We start from the raw sequence: 20624 nt of genomic DNA on the forward strand, positions 1-20624 counted from the left end.
CTGCAACAGTCCTCGCTCCTCGTCTTCTCTCTTGACCAGCAGATAGTCGGCCATTATGTTTTACAGTCCGAGCCTCGCCAGTGGTCCTGCCCTCATCACCAGACAGAGCCGCAGCTACACATCCAGCGCTGCTCCCCACAAGGCTCACAGTGTGTCAGGTCTCAGCTTCAGGTCCGGTCCCCGCATCTCCTCCTCCAGCGCTCGCGTTGTGTCCTCCGGCTATGGAGGCGGCATGGGCATGGGAGGCGGCATGGGCATGGGCGGCGGCATGGGCATGGGAGGCGGCATGGGCATGGGCGGCGGATTCGAGCTGTCCAACGCTCTGGACCAGAGCAACGTGCACCTGAACGAGAAGGCCACCATGCAGAACCTGAATGACCGTCTGGCTTCCTACCTGGAGAAGGTCCGCTCCCTGGAGGCGGCCAACGCCAAGCTGGAGCTGCAGATCAGAGAGTACTACGAGCAGAAGGGCCCAACAGCACAGAAGGACTACAGCAACTACTGGGCCATCATCAATGACCTGAAAGACAAGGTATGCATGCAGGCATTTACACCTCTATCAGTAAAGAAGCCAAATATTTGCAGTTCTGTTAATGATTGTAAAGGCAGCACTTTAAACAGAGCAGACACACACAAGCACCAGGACAGCCTGGATCAAATGATGTTCCTCTGAATCCTTGATATTTTGATTGGCAGGTAAGAGAAAGGGACGCTAGTGGGTCTGTGTGGCGATTTGACGTCGTTGCAGCTCATCAAACGTGCTGAAGCGACTTAAAAAGCTTCAGGTGTAAAGTCACAGATGAAAGTCAGAAGCAGTCTGAGCTCCTTTGTTTCTGCAAATGAACCGTTTCACCGAGACTGAGTCCCAGTGCTGCTGCTCTCTTTAGATCAATGCTGCCACCATCGCAAACGCCAACATCCTGCTCCAGATTGACAACTCCAAACTGGCTGCCGATGACTTCAGAACCAAGTAAGCTCTTCAGACTTTCATCCCGAGGAGGTGAAATATGTCATCTAACATCAATTCCTTTTTCTAAACTCAACTAATCAGGTTCGAGCACGAGCTGATGATGCGCCAGTCAGTCGAGGCCGACATTGCCAACCTCCGCCGCCTGCTGGACCAGACCACCCTGACAAAGGCCGACCTGGAGATGCAGATCGAAGGCCTGCAGGATGAGCTGGCGTACCTGAAGAAGAATCACGCAGAGGTGACTGGCACACAGCTATCTGCAAAGAGCCTTTCTTGTCACACCGGCTTGCAGCTCTGCAAACACTGACACCTTTTTGTTTCTTTGGCCCGTTCAGGAGCTGGCAGCTCTGCGCTCTCAGCTTACCGGCACAGTCAATGTGGAGGTGGACGCTGCGCCGCAGCAAGACCTGAACAAAGTCCTGGAAGAGATTCGAGCCCAGTATGAAGCCATAACAGATAAACATCGCAGGGACCAGGAGTCGTGGTTCAATGAGAAGGTGAGGAGATTTTCCCGTGAAGGAATCTCATTCCACACGCTGGAAACGACCGGCTCCGCTCCCTCAGCAGTCCAAGCTGTGGTTACTTCTGTTAGGATAAAACATCTTAATCTGGATTTATTTTTTACGTTCTTAATTTGTCTTTTTCTGTTTATGCAGTCAGCAGCTCTGTCTAAAGAAGTGGCCATCAGCACAGAAACAATCCAGACGTCCAAAACGGAGCTGGGTGACCTCCGACGTACCCTGCAGGGGCTGGAAATCGAGCTGCAATCTCAGCTCAGCATGGTGAGATCAGAAGCCACTTCTTCACATCTCGCTCATGTGACCTTATAAGAGCAAAATTCCCACATTTCTCTCTTGTCAGGTCAGAATAGCGAAAACATTCAGAGGCTAAAGAACAGAAGGGAGGATAAGAAGGGGAGGATTTATTGAAAGAATGAAGGGAGCAGTGGAAAAGAGAGGGAGGGAGCTTGTGCCCAGGAAAACATTTCACTGACATCTGTTCAAATTCTGAAAGTCATAAAAAAAGCCTGAAGAAAGCAGAAGGAATGCTGGATGGCAGCAAGTTGCACTCCCTGGTTTATCTGATCCCTGCTGCAGTGAGTCAGTCAGAGATAAACACATTCCACATCTTTACCAAACCCAGCTGCGTCTCATCCTCACAAAGGCAAAGCTGATGCAGCGCAAACAACCTGCTTTTGTGTCCGACTCACCTGTTGGACTCAGCGGGGTGCAGGGCTACCGTTTAGCCCAGTAGAGCAGTTAGCAGGCAGAAACATCATCTTCACTGGTAAGTTTTCCTCGTCTCTTCCAACAGAAAGGGGCTCTGGAGAACACGTTAGCAGAGACGGAGGCCCGTTACAGCGCCATGCTCGCTGGCTTCCAGAACACTATCAACATGCTTGAAGCGGATCTAGCCAACGTGCGCGCCAGCATCGAGCAGCAGGGCCAGGACTACAAGATGCTGCTGGACATCAAGACCAGGCTGGAGCAGGAGATTGCAACCTACAGAAGCCTGCTGGAGACAGAGGAGTCCAGGTAAACACAGCTGCATGGCCTTAACTCAGGTCAAAGAGAAGAAAGGAATGTGCCAGAGCCTTAACTCGTTGCTTTTCTTTCCCTTTCCCTCTGCTTCGCTTCGCTTCAGGCCGATTGGGACCGGTAAGTGATGTCTGCTCTGACAATGCTTCATACGAGAACAGTCATGCCGTGACCTCATGCTTTTCTCTTGCTTCAGGAGGATCAAAGACAACAGTTACAACCACCACTGTGCGTACATCCAGCTAAGAGGTCCAACTGGCCGGACAAGCTGCTCTCAGACACACACACACACACTCCGACTAATGAAAGCTGTTGTGCAAGATGAGGGAAGCTGTACTGTACATGTAAACAATCAAACTTCTATCAGAGTTCATGATCCGAAACTTGTAAAACTGTAATGTTCACTCCATTGCATGTGTGTGTGTGTGTGTGTTTGTGTGTGAGACCTGTCTGGAAATAAATCTGCTGGTGAAGATAAAGCGTTTTGTTGTTTTTTGTGACAGTTTCTCACAAGAACTTTATCTCTTTTCCATGACATCACCTTGTTTCTGCCGTATCCATGGCAACTGCATGACATTTTGGGAGGTGGGATGTGGGTCTGCGGAAATCTGCCTTACGTAACGGCGCTGCTGTCAGGAAAGGCTGAACAATGGTTAAAAGCCTCAGTGTGGAAAGCGCTGGGATGTGGAGGAAAGGCCACTCAGAAGGCCGAACCAGCGACACGCTGAACATTCAGCAAAGAGAAAACCCAAAAAGAAAAAGGAAAAAAGAAGTTTGAGTTACGTGGCCACATAAAGCTCATGGCAAACAAGACACACCCAAGCTGATGACCAATCATTGGCCTGGAAGCTTTTACCATGAAGTCAGAATGACTTTCTGTTACCTAGAAACAAGAATAAACACCTGCCTGGACAGAAACACTGAGTGGAACACACACACACCGACAGAAACACTGAGTGGAACACACACACACCGACAGAAACACTGAGTGGAACACACACACACCGACAGAAACACTGAGTGGAACACACACACACCGACAGAAACACTGAGTGGAACACACACACACCGACAGAAACACTGAGTGGAACACACACACACCGACCAGGTGAACAAAGAAGTCCCTGTGGAAACAGGCGCTATCAGACTCCGCCTCTTCTATGAGCTACATGCTCCATGACCAATGAGCTGTCAGACAGTCAGGCAGGGTGGGGCGGCTTGTCTGCTGGGGATGTTTGCCTTGTGTGAAAGAGGTTATTTTCTGTGTGTGTGCAGTGCTAAAATGAGTGTGGTATGTAAGAAGCTAAATCCTGCAGAAAGCTCATAACTCTTAGATGTTGGCGAGATCGGAGTGACTTTAGAGCCGATTGAATTACAGTTTTCATCTCGGAGGAAATCTCATCCTTATTTGGAGCCATTTTGTTGCACATCACTGTCTGTTCCAACTTTTCTTATGATAGCTGAACATGAAGCCCTCCCAGTTGAGCTTGCTATTTGATAAGCAAATCCAGAGTGGGGGACATAAAACGTTGATGCACGGACTTCAAACCGTTTTATCAGAGTTCAACCTGCAGACCTGCTCAGAAATGCATGCATGCTTCTCTCACTCATTCATCTTATCCTGTCAAACCACATTACAACCCCGCCTCAGGTGGTCCCTTCTGTTCTGAAAATGTGCAGCCAGAAACATAAATCAGGAGATTTTTCATGAAAGTGAAACTCTGAATAAACTTATACATACACAGATGCATCGGAACGCTGCTTGTGATCAGCTTAACATGAAGTGGAAGCAAGAGGGGAACAACATGTTAAAAAACAACAGAAAAAACCTACATGTTATCACGTGCTTGAGATAAAACAAACCAAAACTTCACTGAGCTCATAAATAAACACATTATTCATCATTTTTCGTTTTCAGAGGTGCAGGCAGACACGAGGCGTTGGATTCTACCTACAGCCATAACAAGTCAGCAGGAATTGGTATTAAATCGTAGGTTTGTGCACATTCTATATAAACCAGTATACTGATTTTTTCCAGAGAGAATTAAGTAAATCCACATTTTAATCTCTTTGAGTGTAGTTCTCATTCAGTACTGTGCTGAAAGTTTATCCAGTGAAGCTGTGACTCAGCCGTCTGCCTGACTGTTGAATGTTTGCACAAGTCAATGGTTGGGTTGGTTTAGGCCTGTTGATCCAGTAAAATAAAAGAAGAAGAAGGTGTGTGTGTGTGATGCTTCACTCAAGTTCTCTGAGGCTCATTGTCCACTCATACCAGAGCATTAATAAACTGGACAGGCGGCGGCACAGAAAAATACACCCATTTTAAGGCGCTTCAATGAGAACTTGATAACTCTGGAGTTGTGATCACTGCAGCCACACGTGAAATGTGCTGTCACACCACACCTATCAGGCTCCACTTTTGTTTAAGCAACACATCTGTAGGACATGAAATTACACAATCTGCATGATACTCTCCACTAAGTCTGTCCTCCGACAGGCTCTCACAACTGGCAAATAAACCAGGCAAATTCTCAGCAAATGACTGTTTGTTTGTTTGTTTGTTTCCTTTCAAAATGGTGTCCAGTCCAAACTTTAAGTAAAGACTAAACATAAAGATCAGCAATGAAAAGACTTGCAGACATAGACATGACTTTATGATGACTCTCCACATGTCTATGTGGTCTAAAGCCCAACATGCTGACTGGGGCAGCAGTAGCAGCGTGTGGTGGTTTATAAAATAAACTGCAGGCATCTGCTGTTATGGGGCAAACATGATGGTAGTGTAATTTATTAGCCTTATATAAGCAACATACAAACCCCTAAGTTGCCACCAACATGAAAAGGAAATGATTGCAGAATTGATACCAGTTTGTTACTCACTTTGTCACAATATCATGCTGTCAGATGAGCTGAGTGATGAATTGGCAAACTGTGTGCATGTGGCCACATTAGGGAGTATAATAAAGAGGAGTGCCAAGCTGCCAACAGTTGTGTCTGCAGCTTCTCCCTGTTGTGGCTTCTTGACATTTTAGACTCGCCTGGGGCTTGCAGAGGCCAAGAGCAATGAAGTCATGAAATACTTCATAACTAACAAAGGACTTACATGAAAACCAGCGACGTCTCTGTTCTGGGATTTTTTCTGTCTCACTGGGTGGAATCAAACTAACAAGCTGCTCAATGCATTTAGAGGAATTACAAACTGACAAACAGTATGCCTGTAAATCATGATTTAAGTTTCATTTCAATGTTAATCCTAACAAATAATCATTTGAATGATATTTTTGTTTAGCAACCATGCTAATCAGGTTAGCCCATCTATGGCATTTTCAATATTAAATTTGTGTTTCGGCTACTGTAGATTGGAGTGGAAACTTTTATCCAAAGCGACTCACATATGGAAAAACATCAATTAACACATTAATACATGTCATGTATGGAGGTCGGAGTAAAGAGAAAGAACCGCCGCATACACAGGGAGAGCATGCAAACATGTTCCAGCCTCTCCCAAAGCCGATGTTTGAACTAGGGACCTTTATGCTGCAAGGTCGCAGTGCTAACCACCAATGGTGTAGTCTGGGGAATATAGAAGATAAACTCTGTGTATCCGCTTCTATTTCAGTCAGCATTAAGTATACCCATTTCTAAAGCCCCTGTAATACTACTTTTACTATTATAAACACCCCGAGACATGTCCCAAAATCACCCAGAAGCTCAGCGAGAGTTACATGTGCTAGCAGGTTAGAGACAGTTCTATATCGGTTAGAAACAGGTCTATAGTCGGTTAGAGACAGTTATGTAGCTAGTTAGACACAGGTCTATAGTCGGTTAGAGACAGTTCTATAGCTGGTTAGAGACAGTTATATAGCCGGTTAGAGACAGGTCTATAGCTGGTTAGAGACAGTTATATAGCCGGTTAGAGACAGTTCTATAGCTGGTTAGAGACAGGTCTATAGCTGGTTAGAGACAGTTCTATATTGGTTAGAGATAGGTCTATAGTCAGTTAGAGACATTAATGTAGCTGGTTAGAGACAGGTCTATAGTCGGTTAGAGACATTAATGTAGCTGGTTAGAGACAGGTCTATAGTCGGTTAGAGACATTAATGTAGCTGGTTAGAGACAGGTCTATAGTCGGTTAGAGACATTAATGTAGCTGGTTAGAGACAGGTCTATAGTCGGTTAGAGACATTAATGTAGCTGGTTAGAGACAGGTCTATAGTCGGTTAGAGACATTAATGTAGCTGGTTAGAGACAGGTCTATAGTCGGTTAGAGACAGTTAAATAGCTGGTTAGAGACAAGTCTATAGCCAGTTAGAGACAGGTCTATAGCTGGTTGGAGGCATATATATATCTGGTTAGAGACAGGTCTATAGCCGTTTAGAGACAGGTCTATAGCTGGTTAGAGACAGTTATATAGCCAGTTAGAGACAGGTCTATAGCTGGTTAGAGACAGTTATATAGCCAGTTAGAGACAGGTCTATAGCTGGTTACAGACAGTTATATAGCTGGTTAGAGACAGATCTATGGTCGGTTAGAGACAGGTCTATAGCTGGTTAGAGACCGTTATATAGCTGGATAGAGACAGTTCTATATTGGTTGAGACAGCTCTCTAACCCGCTATATAACTGTCTCTAACTGACTATAGACCTGTCTCTAACCGGCTATAGGTCTGTCTCTAACCAGCTATAGACCTGTCTCTAACTGACTATAGACCTGTCTCTAACCAGCTACATAACTGTCTCTAACTGACTATAGACCTATCTCTAACCAATTTAGAACTGTCTCTAACCAGCTATAAAACTGTCTCTAACCAGCTATAGACCTGTCTCTAACTGACTATAGACCTGTCTCTAACCAGCTACATAACAGTCTCTAACTGACTATAGACCTATCTCTAACCAATATAGAACTGTCTCTAACCAGCTATAAAACTGTCTCTAACCAGCTATAAACCTGTCTCTAACAGACTATCAACTTCTCTCTAACCAGCGATATAACTTTCTCTAACCAGCTATAGACCTGTCTCTGACCGGCTATATAACTGTTTCTAACCGACTATAGACCTGTCTCTAACCAGCTATATAACTGTCTCTAACTGAGTATAGACCTGTCTCTAACCGGCTATAGACCTGTCTCTAACCACCTATAGACCTGTCTCTAACCAGCTATAGACCTGTCTCTAACCGATATAGAACTGTCTCTAACCAGCTATATAACTGTCTCTAACTGACTATAGACCTGTCTCTAACCGATATACAACTGTCTCTAACCACCTATAGACCTGTCTCTGACCAGCTACATAACTGTCTCTAACTGACTACAGACCTATCTCTAACCAATATAGACCTGTCTCTAACCAGCTATATAAATGTCTCAAACTGACTATAGACCTGTCTCTAACCAGCTATAGACCTGTCTCTAACAGACTATCAACGAGCTATATAACTGTCTCTAACTGAGTATAGACCTTTCTCTAACCGGCTATAGACCTGTCTCTAACCACCTATAGACCTGTCTCTAACCAGCTATAGACCTGTCTCTAACCACCTATAGACCTGTCTCTAACTAGCTATAGACCTGTCTCTAACCGATATAGAACTGTCTCTAACCAGCTATATAACTGTCTCTAACCGGCTAAAGACCTGTCTGTGACCAGCTATATAACTGTCTCTAACCAGCTAGAGACCTGTCTCTAACCGATATAGACCTTTCTCTAACCAGCTATATCACTGTCTCTAACCAGCTATAGACCTGTCTCTAACCGGCAAAAGACCTGTCTCTAACTAGCTATATAACTGTCTCTAACCAGCTATATAACTGTCTCTAACCGACTATAGACCTATATAGCTGGTTAGAGACAGTTCTATTTCGGTTAGAGACAGGTCTATAGTCAGTTAGAGACAGTTATGTAGCTGGTTAGAGACAGGTCTATAGCCGGTTAGAGACAGTTATATAGCTGGTTAGAGACAGGTCTATAGCCTGTTAGAGACAGTTATATAGCTGGTTAGAGACAGTTCTATAGTCGGTTAGAGAAAGGTCTATAGTCAGTTAGAGACAGTTATATAGCTGGTTAGAGACAGGGGTATAGCCGGTTAGAGACAGGTCGATGGTCAGTTAGAGACAGTTATATAGCTGGTTAGAGACAGGGGTATAGCCGGTTAGAGACAGGTCGATGGTCAGTTAGAGACAGTTATATAGCTGATTAAAGACAGGTCTATATCCGGTTAGATACAGTTATAAAGCTGGTTAGAGACAGGTCTATAGCCATTTAGAGACAGGTCTATATCGGTTAGAGACAGGTCTATAGTCAGATAGAGACAGTTATATATCTGGTTAGAGACAGTTCTATATCAGTTAGAGACAGGTCTATAGCTGGTTAGAGACAGATCTATAGCTGGTTAGAGACAGGTCCATAGTCGGTTAGGGACAGGTCTAAAGTCAGTAAGATACAGTTATACACCTGGTTAGAGACAGGTCTATAGTCAGAGACAGTTATGTAGCCGGTTAGAGACAGGTTTATTGTCGGTTAGAGACAGTTATATAGCTGGTTAGAGACAGGTCTATAGCCGGTTCGAGACAGTTATATAGCTGGTTAGAGACAGGTCTATAGCCGGTTAGAGACAGGTCTATTGCTGGTTAGAGACAGGTCTATAGTCAGTTAGAGACAGGTATATAGCTGGTTAGAAACAGGTCGGTAGCCGGTAAGAGACAAGTCTATAGCTGGTTAGAGACAGTTATATGGGTGGTTAGAGACAGGTCTATAGCTGGTTAGAGACAGGTCTATAGTTGGTTAGAGACAGTTCTATGTCGTTTAGAGACAGGTCTAGAGTCAGTTAGAGACAGTTATGTAGCCGGTCAGAGACAGGTCTATAGCCGGTTAGAAAAAGTTATATCGCTGGTTATAGAGAAGTTGATAGTCTGTTAGAGACATGTCTATAACTGGTTAGAGACAGGTCTATAGCCGTTTACGGACAGGTCTATAGCTGGTTAGAGACAGGTACTATAGCTGGTTAGAGACAGTTCTATATTGGTTAGAGATAGGTCTATAGTCAGTTAGAGACATTTATGTAGCTGGTTAGAGACAGGTCGATAGCAGGTTAGAGACAGGTATATAGTTGGTTAAAGACAGGTCTATGGCTGGTTAGAGACAGGTCTATAGTCGGTTAGAGACAGGTCTATAGTCAGTTAGAGACAGTTACATAGCTGATCAGAGACAGGTCTATAGGTGGTTAGAGACAGGTCTATAGCCGGTGAGAGACAGGTCTATAGTCAGTTAGAGACAGTTACATAGCTGATCAGAGACAGGTCTATAGGTGGTTAGAGACAGGTCTATAGCCGGTGAGAGACAGGTCTATAGCCGGTGAGAGACAGGTCTATAGTCAGTTAGAGACAGTTATATAGTCGGTTAGAGACAGTTATGTAGCTGGTCAGAGACAGGTCTTTAGCCGGTTAGAGAAAGTTATATCACTGGTTAGAGAGAAGTTGATAGTCTGTTAGAGACAGGTCTATAGCTGGTTAGAGACAGGTATATAGTCAGTTAGAGACAGTTATATAGCTGGTTAGAGACAGGTCTATAGCCGGTTAGAGACAGTTATATAGCTGGTTAGAGACAGTTCTATAGCCGGTTAGAGACAGGTCTATAGGTGGTTAGAGACAGGTCTATAGCTGGTTAGAGACAGTTACATAGCTGATTAGAAATAGGTCTATAGCTGGTTAGAGACAGGTCTATAGTCGGTTAGAGACAGATCTATAGTCAGTTAGAGACAGTTATATAGCTGGTTAGAGACAGGTCTATAGCCGGTTAGAGACAGTTATATAGCTGGTTAGAGACAGTTCTATAGCCGGTTAGAGACAGGTCTATAGGTGGTTAGAGACAGGTCTATAGCTGGTTAGAGACAGTTACATAGCTGATTAGAAATAGGTCTATAGCTGGTTAGAGACAGGTCTATAGTCGGTTAGAGACAGATCTATAGTCAGTTAGAGACAGTTACATAGCTGATCAGAGACAGGTCTTTAGCTGGTTAGAGAAAGGTCTATAGCCGGTGAGAGAAAGGTCTATAGTCATTTAGAGACAGTTATATAGTTGGTTAGAGACAGGTCTACAGTCGGTTAGAAACAGTTACTTAGCCGGTCAGAGACAGGTCGAAAGCCGGTTAGAGAAAGTTATATCGCTGGTTAGAGAGAAGTTGATAGTCTGTTAGAGACAGGTCTATAGCTGGTTAGAGACAGAGCTATAGTCAGTTAGAGACAGTTATATAGTTGGTTAAAGACATGTCTATAGTCGGTTAGAGACAGGTCTATAGCTGGTTAGAGAAAGGTCTATAGCTGGTTAGAGACAGGTCCACAGTCGGTTCGAGACAGGTCTATAGTCAGTTAGAGACAGTTATATAGCTGGTTAGACACAGGTCTATAGTCCGTTAGAGACAGTTCTATATTGGTTAGAGACAGGTCCATAGTCGGTTAGAGACAGGTATATAGCTGGTTAGAAACAGGTCTATAGCCGTTTAGAAAAAGGTCTATAGCCGGTTAGAGACAGGTCTGTAATCAGTTAGACAGGTATATAGCTGGTAAGAGACAGGTCCATAGGCGGTTAGAGAAAGTTATATCGCTGGTTAGAGACAGTTCTATATTGCAGTTCTATATTGGTTAGAGACAGGTCTATAGTCAGTTAGAGACAGTCATATAGCTGGTTAGAGACATGTCTATAGTCGGTTAGAGACAGGTCTATAGCTGGTTAGAGACAGGTCCACAGTCAGTAAGAGACAGGTCCATAGTCGGTTAGAGGCAGGTATATAGCTGGTTAGAAACAGGTCTATATCCGTTTAGAAAAAGGTCTATAGCCGGTTAGAGACAGGGCTGTAATCAGTTAGAGACAGTTATGTAGCTGGTGAGAGACAGGTCTATAGCCGGTTAGAGAAAGTTATATCGCTAGTTAGAGACAGTTCTATACTGGTTAGAGACAGGTCTATAGTCAGTTAGAGACAGTTATGTAGTTGGATCGAGACAGGTCTACAGCCGGTTAGAGACCGTTATATAGGTGGTTAGAGACAGGTCTATAGCAGGTTAGAGACAGGTATATAGCTGGTTAGAGATAGTTATATAGCTGGTTAGAGACAGGTCTATAGTCGGTTAGAGACAGGTCTATAGATGTTTAGAGACAGTTATATAGCAGGTTAGAGACAGGTCTATAGCCAGTTAGAGACAGTTCTATAGCCGGTTAGAGACAGTTCTATATCAGTTAGAGACAGGTCTATAGCTGGTTAGAGACAATTATATAGCTGGTTCGAGACAGGTCTATAGCCGGTTAGAGACAGTTCTATATCGGTTAGAGACAGGTCTATAGTCTGTTAGAGACAGTCATATAGCTAGTTAGAGACATGTCTATAGTCGGTTAGAGACAGGTCTATAGCTGGTTAGAGAAAGGTCTATAGCTGGTTAGAGACAGGTCCACAGTCGGTTCGAGACAGGTCTATAGTCAGTTAGAGACAGTTATATAGCTGGTTAGAGACAGGTCCATAGTCGGTTAGAGACAGGTATATAGCTGGTTAGAAACAGGTCTATAGCCGTTTAGAAAAAGGTCTATAGCAGGTTAGAGACAGGTCTATAATCAGTTAGAGACAGTTATATAGCTGGTAAGAGACAGGTCTATAGCCGGTTAGAGAAAGTTATATCGCTGGTTAGAGACAGGTCTATAGTCAGTTAGAGACAGGTATAAAGCTGGTTAGAAACAGTTCTATATCAGGTAGAGACATGTCTATAGCTGGCTAGCGACAGTTATATAGTTGGTTAGAGACAGGTCTATAGTCAGTTAGAGACAGTTATATAACTGGTTGGAGACTCTATAGTCGGTTAGAGACAGTTATATAGCTGGTTAGAGACAGGTCTATAGTCGGTTAGAGACAGTTATGTAGCTGGTTAGAGACAGTTATATAGCAGGTTAGAGACAGGTCTATAGTCAGTTAGAGACAGTTCTATATTGGTGAGAGACAGGTCTATAGTCAGTTAGAGACAGTTATGTAGCCGGTTAGAGACAGGACTATTGTCGGTTAGAGACAGTTAAATAGCTGGTTAGAGACAGGTCTATAGTCGGTTAGAGACAGTTATATAGCTGGTTAGAGACAGATCTATAGTCGGTTAGAGACAGGTCTATAGCTGGTTAGAGTAAGGTCTAGGCAGTTAGAGACAGGTCTATAGTCGGTTAGAGACAGGTCTATAGCTGGTTAGAGACATGTCTAGTCAGTTAGAGACAGGTTCATAGCTGGTTAGAGACAGGTCTATAGTCGGTTAGAGACAGGTCTATAGTTGGTTAGAGACAGGTCTATAGCTGGTTAGAGACACGTCTATAGTTAGAGACAGGTCTATAGTTGGTTAGAGACAGGTCTATAGCTGGTTAGAGACAGGTCTATAGTTAGTTAGAGACAGGTCTATAGTCGGTTAGAGACAGGTCTATAGCCGGTTAGAGACAGTTATGTAGCTGGTTAGAGACAGGTCTATAGTCAGTTAAAGACAGTTTTATAGCTGGTTAGAGACAGGTCTATAGTCGGTTAGAGACAGTTATATAGCTGGTTAGAGACAGATCTATAGTCGGTTAGAGACAGTTATATAGCTGGTTAGAGACAGGTCTATAGTTGGTTAGAGACAGGTCTATAGCTGGTTAGAGACAGGTCTATAGTTAGTTAGAGACAGGTCTATAGTCGGTTAGAGACAGGTCTATAGCTGGTTAGAGACAGTTATATAGCTGGTTAGAGAAAGGTCTATAGCTGGTTAGAGACAGGTCTATAGTCAGTTAGAGAAAGTTATGTAGCCGGTTAGAGACAGGTCTATTGTCGGTTAGAGACAGTTATATAGCTGGTTAGAGACAGGTCTATAGCCGGTTAGAGACAGTTATATAGCTGGCTAGAGACAGGTCTGTAGCTGGTTAGAGTAAGGTCTAGTCGGTTAGAGACAGGTCTATAGCTGGTTAGAGTAAGGTCTAGTCGGTTAGAGACAGGTCTATAGCTGGTTTGAGTAAGGTCTAGTCGGTTAGAGACAGGTTTATAGCTGGTTAGAGACAGGTCTATAGTCAGTTAGAGACAGGTCTATCGCTGGTTAGAGTAAGGTCTAGTCGGTTAGAGACAGTTATATAGCTGGTTAGAGACAGGTCTATAGCTGGTTAGAGTAAGGTCTAGGCAGTTAGAGACAGGTCTATAGTCGGTTAGAGACAGGTCTATAGCTGGTTAGAGACAGGTCTATAGCATGTTAGAGACATGTCTAGTCAGTTAGAGACAGGTTCATAGCTGGTTAGAGACAGGTCTATAGTCGGTTAGAGAAAGGTCTATAGTTGGTTAGAGACAGGTCTATAGCTGGTTAGAGACAGGTCTATAGCTGGTTAGAGACAGGTCTATAGTTAGTTAAAGACAGGTCTATAGCCGGTTAGAGACAGTTATGTAGCTGGTTAGAGACAGGTCTATGGCCGGTTAGAGACAGGTCTATAGGTAGTTAGAGACAGGTCTATAGCTGGTTAGAGACAGGTCTATAGTTAGTTAGAGACAGGTCTATAGTCGGTTAGAGACAGGTCTATAGTCGGTTAGAGACAGTTATGTAGCTGGTTAGAGACAGGTCTATAGCCGGTTAGAAACTGGTCTATAGCTGGCTAGAGACAGGTCTATAGCCGGTAAGAGACAGGTCTATAGCTGGTTAGAGACAGGTCTATAGCTGGTTAGAGACAGTTCTATATCCGTTAGAGACAGGTCTATAGTCGGTTAGAGACAGGTATATAGCTGGTTAGAAACAAGTCTATAGCCGATTAGAGACAGGTCTATAGTTGGTTAAAAACAGGTCTATAGCCGATTAGAGACAGGTCTATAGCTGGTTAGAGACAGTTATATAGCTGGTTAGAGAAAGGTCTACAGCTGGTTAGAGACAGGTCTATAGTCGGTTAGAGACAGGTCAATAGGTGGTTAGAGACAGGTTTGTAGCTGGTTAGAGACAGGTTGTCCTCTATAGAGGTGTCTGAAGTTGTTTCCTTTAGGATTGACTTAACGGCATTTACCTTTATTGACTTTAGAAAAAACACCTGATGCCCGCGAGCTGGTAACTACCATATAAGTAGGAGTTCACTTTCATTCTGGGAAAAACTGATTTAAAATTTTGGATGGTGTCATATCCAGATTGCATGTTGTTGACTTTAAATATCAGAATATTTCTTGAAGGATTATTAATCAACCCTTTTGAACTGTAACAGAACATCAGCGTTAACTCCAGGTTTTGGACATAGACTAGCTTTCTTGTATAAATATGTGACATTAATATTTTGTGTAATTCTTTGCATTTCTCAGTGGAAAGGTGTGCCCTTTTTAAAGTTGTATTAAATTGCTAGTTGTATGTTTTATGAAGAGAACTTTGTTATAGTTTCACTTGAAGAGTGCTTTATAAATAAAATTTAATTTGATCAGAACAGACATGCGGCTACTGTTACGTTAAACTGTTACCAAGGACCTGTGCTGGTTTCTCAATATGGTCATATTGCTGGTATGCACAACCTTACATGACTTAGCTAGAAGGTAACTCACATGAGCTAACGCTAGTGCTAACAGTGACATCTAAAATGGCGCAGTTGTTTTCCAGAAAAGTGTCTGCTAAAAACAGTAGTAATGATATGGCAGCTTTAATGCTTTGATATTTGTTTTCTTTTTTGTTTTTTGTTTTTTTGAGACAACAAAAGCAGGACAAATGAAAATAAGAGGACAAGTGGCCGAGTTATAATCTGAGTTATCATGTTCTTCGTTTATAACTGAAGACTTAACCATAGAAGAGCGTTCACTTATCAGCACACATGTATTCAAAACACTTTACCCATTCCAAGCTGTTTCAGTGGGGAATTTAACCAAATCCCATTAACCTTATCAGTGAAACGTTTACTTAAGTCCCAGTCTTGACAGTTAAACTGAAGGCTAACAGCGGCCATATCAGCAGGAATGTGGATGTCATTGGGTCAAAAAGTCCATTAGGCAGCTGGAGAAAAGGGGGGACATTCTTCATACAGATGGGGGGCAGTGTCAGGTTGGGAGGAATGCCTAACGTCTTTGCTAAAGGTCTCAGGCACTGTCAGGCATCGGACCTCACTGTGAAAGTTTTCACACTGGGGTGGAGCTGCAGCCAGGAGTGGGAACAGTTGAGAGGTAGTGAGTGGAACCAAGTACAGTCCAGCTTTCAAAACTCGCAGAGCATGAGATTGATGTGAATGCTATCATCCATTTGCATGCCTGTCCTGTTAGTCTTCCTAACACCTCAGTCCAACCAAAACACACTTCTCATTCTCACTAAGCATTGTCTCTTGGCACTTTTTAACACTGACATATGCGGGTATGTCTTGGCTGGTTGACAGAAGGGAGTTTACCAGGTAGAGCTAGGTCTTTTCTTTTTCTTTTGTTAAAGACACAGCCTTCATGTGTTCCAGGATCCTTTTAAAGCTTCCCATGGGCTGGGTGGAAGAGTACTGGTTGTAGAGACACAAAAACCTAAATGCTTTGTAATTTCAAAGAAATGCAAGCTGATGTTGATACAAAGCTGCTTTTATGTAAAAACTATGCAATGAAATAAATGCTGATTACAACTTCTGGGAGTCTGAGGCACATTTTCCCTACAAAACTGCTTCTGACTATAAACACATAGCATGACTGTGATTTTCCACATGGTGAGAGCGCTTTGGCTCCACGATAAGCTTTGAGAACAGGCTATTCACCTCACAGACTATAAAAGTTGTCACTATATTCCATTCAATGTTCTTCGTGCAGGACTGTGTACTGTTGTGTTGTGGAGAGAAAACTACAAGTGAAACAGAATCTACACGGGAAATCTGGTAGAATAAAAATAAAAGCCTTTCTTTAGTTTATTTCTATTAATTACATATGTATGAGCACACAGAATAAATTAAACAGTTTCTTCATGGGTAACACTCCTGCTTTTACAGAAAGGATTAATATACAAACACAAAGTTCAGGCTTCTTCTTCACTGACCAGACGTATTACTATAACCGCTAACCTGAGCATGTGATCCTCACGCTGATGGACCAGATCAAGGTTTGTTTGCCTTTGTGGATGGAGCTTCTTTTCTACAGAATCGGTCAGAGTTCTGAGGCCACATGAACACCCCAGATGTCTTCAAAGCATTGTTTTAAGTTTGCTGCTTTCCTGCTGGGAGAACTTTGGCTGTTTGGCTGTTGCCATGTAGACTTGTAGGGGTGAGACTCTGGTAAGCGTAAAAGTGCTATCCATGTGAATTCTGGGATAAGAACATTGAGTTGTAGGAAGATTGAGGCGAGTTACCTGTCTGTGGTTTTAAGGACGCTCCTGATTGGTGGACAGTATGTTTTCAGTGGTTCAACATGAGAAGGTTGAACACTGCTTTTCCCTCAAATTCTTTAAACCTAATTCAGAGTTGTATAGTAGCCGAAGTCATTTCTCATGGAACTGTTTAAACTTGCAGACCACCTGCTAACAGAAATCACAAACTCTTGTTTCTCAAGCTAACCCCCTAAAGTTTAAAGAACTCCTGCAACTCTGCTGAAGTTTGTGGCTGAAAATGTTTGGCTCCCCCAGGCCTGGACAAGGACCAAGTAGGTGGAATAAAGTGACCGTAGTGAAGCTTTCCACTGGGTGACTCACAGCAGGATAACTGGGCACAATGGGCACGGCCCACAGTGACTCTCTGTGCTGATCATGTTGCATCGTTGGCTTCATCTCCAGGGGAAACTCAGCTTGTGGGGTCATGTTCTTGTCCTGACTTGACCTTCACCATGGCAACACTGCCATCTAGAGGACATTGGCATAAATAAACTTATAGCCAAGCTGTTTCAAATCCAAAGTTTCTCTTTGAGCCGGCATTTCCAACTTTAACAGAAGAAATCTGCAAAGTCATCCATGTGCAAAATCTGCATGGTGTACTTTTACAAAGTGATCAGTGCTTCAGCCACATCCCTCTGTCTCTGCAGGTTTGTTGCCTCCAGGCTGAAGAATCACAGTAATTGTAGCCTGCAACACCACAACTGGTTTCTGCAGCAATTTCAGCTTACTGAAGTAACCAGTAATTTGCAGCCAAGATTAATGATAACACACTCAACAAAACAAAAACCACAGCATTCCTGCTGTGGGTTGACACAAACATGCAGACGGCATGGACAGCATAGAAAAAGCATTTTTCTTCCACACAAAAAAGGGAATAACTGACGGTACTTCGATGTCCCACTAAGTATTTCCTGTATCTACCATGTCCTTTCCTCCCACTGATCCTCGCCTTCACACCAACATGTCCTGAGTCTCTTCTGATCAATGGGAGACAAGCATTAGAGCATAATTTCCCTTTTTTTTAGCCCCTCTGGAGGGAATATTTGACCTGGTTTACACAACATGTCTTGTAATCATTCTGGTATTTCTAAGGTCATGAAATCAGAGAAAAGTTGTTTTTCTCCAGGGTCTGTCCCGCCAGGATGTTGGAAACTGCATGGAATGACAATACACAAACTGTGACTAAATATCTAATGATATTATCCAAGTTGATGCCGTTGCTTCCTCATGAGGTCTTCCAGTGGACCTGAAAGAGTCCTGGCAGTCATCCACTCTTCCCCGCTCGTCCCTCATCATTTGGCATCCTGTCATCCATTCGCTCCAGTAAAGCTCAATCCCTTTCAGCAACTTTGCTAAACAAGTCAGAGGTATGGTGGGTAAACGCAATGTCCTGGTTCCTTTTCAGTCTGGTTTTACAGGGCTCACTGCAGAAAGAGCCCTTCTTGGGTAATAACATCTCGATGTTGTGTCACATTGTTCGTGCTGGACTCCACCTCAGCTTTGACACTCAATCGTCACATCGTGCTCTACAGATCTAAGTTCTGGGTTGGGGCATCAGGATCTGCGATGGAACAGTTTTCCTCACATCTGGAAGATCATTTTGACGACTGGCAAATTCACTTCCTCCTCTTCATCTCTTACCTGTGGTGTTCCACAGGGGTCGGTTCTGGAGCCTTTACAGTTCATTCTATATCTGCAGCATATTTTAGGCTCTTTTAAAGACATTTATATCGTCATGCTAATGATATTCATCCATTTCTTTTAAACCTCAGGATGTTTTTAAGATGCAGGTCTTGCTTGGATGTTTGCATTCTGTCAGGATTTGGATAAATATCCACCTGCTTCAGCTGAACGATGCCAAAGCTAAGGTCCTCGGTGTCTCTAACAGATTTGTCCCGTTTATTAAGCCCTTGGTTAAGAACCTCTTGAATCTGCACTCTTTGTAAAAAACCTCAGGATCAGTACTGCAAGGCTAAAACAAAATATTCCAAGTATTCACATCACCCTGACAAACCCAGTTGCACTCGCTCTTTATTCATCACAGAGTGTATTTTATAATTCTATCTACACCTGCTAAAGCACCGGCCATGAAGTTCCCAGCCTTGGCGGCTCCTTCTGTCTGTCAGCAACATAACGCAGAATGTTATGGATGGATTAAGATTAGGAAATCTCAGAAATGGAATGAGGAACATGTGATTCAGTTTTGAGGGTGACCCGTATGAACGGATAGGTTTGTAAAGATGTCTTTACTTTTGTGGCAGAGGGATCGTTTTGTCGTCAGAACGGTCATTGGCACGATAAAATATTACAACTCAGCAGCTTTCTGAGCTGTAAATGATCAAACATTAGTTCATACCAGTGACCTTTTGCAGCCTTACGTTCCCAGCAGGTCCATGGGATCACATGAGCAGGGTCTACTGGTGGTGAGGCAAACAAAACCAGTTTGCAGTAGTGGCTCCCTCTCTCTGAGCACTTTTCTTTTACAAAGCAGATAAAAACATCTTTTAAAACCTGGTTCAGCTCGGTGTTGTTTCACTGTAAAACACTTCATGGTTTTTATCTTAAACGTTGCTGTTTTAATATTAATTGTTGGTTATTAGACCAAATAAATCTACAGCTACATGAACATCATTTAACTGAAGTAAGAGTGGAGCAACTTCAGCCTTCTGGTCTCCATGTGACAGACTGCAGAGCTTCCTGGAGCAGGAAAGCAGGGTGATGGAGGTCTGTAGGACAGGAACAGCAGCTGCATCACTCACACTGAAGCTTTAACAATAAAAAAGCTGCAAGTCTTCAGCTCTTCACAGAGTCTGTCTGAGGCAACATACGCACAATACACTAAATATTCACAACTAAGGGTTGCATGGATAATGTTGGTTTCAAAGGAGAGTTTAAATGTGAGATTAAGACAGAAATATCTATCCAGGTCAAATCTGTTGAGAAACAAGTTTGCCTCACATTAAATTCATCTGGACACATTAAATGTTAATATAAATAACATTTATATTTCCTACTAAAAGAAAACCACATTTCTCTCAGCAAAAACCAGGTAGTGGCCGTCTGGGATTTAACCTGATGTGCAACTCTGCAAGGAGAGAAGCTAAAAGAAGTTTCCCTCAGCAGTTTTATAGAAGATCATAGACATGGTGCATGGTGAAGATATGAACTGATCCTTATCGGGAAGCCATGCGGCGATGTTGATGACAGACACCTCTATCAACGGTCAGTCAGGAGAATCCAGGGAGAGACCCCACCGTCACCGTGGAAACACCAGGAGGGTCCAGAAATAAGAGAAGGCCAGGATGGTTCATGATACACAGAGAGAATATTTCAAAATGAAACCCCCTTCATCTCCGTGGAAACCGGCAGGACCGTCATCTCCGTGGAAACCGGCAGGACCTTCATGGTTTTTTTTATTGAACATGATTGATAGCGTTTCTTCCGTTTGTGGTGATAAACCGGGCGACCAGCTTGCAGAACTTCTGCTGTACCAGGACAAGACAGTGTGTGTGTGTGTGTGTGTGTGTGTGTGCAGCTTCCTTAAGTGGAGGAAATGCGTCACATTTATGGAAAAGCTTGGTCAATTCTTTCTCCAGGATTCTGGTTGCTGTGTGTTAGCATGTCCTCTGTACGCCACGCAGCCCACGCGGACCCCTTTACAAAGCCCTCTCATAGTGAAGCAGCTCATCTCCCCTAAGGAGTGACCCTCTTCACAGTAAACCCCCACCCTCTACATCTGGATCAGCTGACAGCAAACTGATGACAGAACACACCAAGAGAAAATGATTCATCAT

The 20624-nt window shown here is 43.4% G+C and overlaps 1 protein-coding gene across 1 annotated transcript; it reads left to right on the forward strand.

Moving 5' to 3' along the window:
- On the forward strand, positions 1-2981 carry LOC306774965 (keratin, type I cytoskeletal 15-like). Its single transcript, XM_079265162.1, has 8 exons — positions 1-532; positions 888-970; positions 1052-1208; positions 1306-1467; positions 1627-1752; positions 2285-2505; positions 2615-2628; positions 2705-2981. The coding sequence occupies exons 1-8, from the start codon at positions 56-58 to the stop codon at positions 2752-2754; spliced, it is 1290 nt and encodes a 429-aa protein (XP_079121288.1). The 5' UTR covers positions 1-55; the 3' UTR covers positions 2755-2981.
- Positions 2982-20624: the final 17643 nt, after the last annotated feature.

The sequence above is a fragment of the Telmatherina bonti genome (assembly GCF_933228915.1).
Source record: "Telmatherina bonti genome assembly, chromosome: 3".
Classification (NCBI taxonomy): Eukaryota; Metazoa; Chordata; class Actinopteri; order Atheriniformes; family Telmatherinidae; genus Telmatherina; species Telmatherina bonti.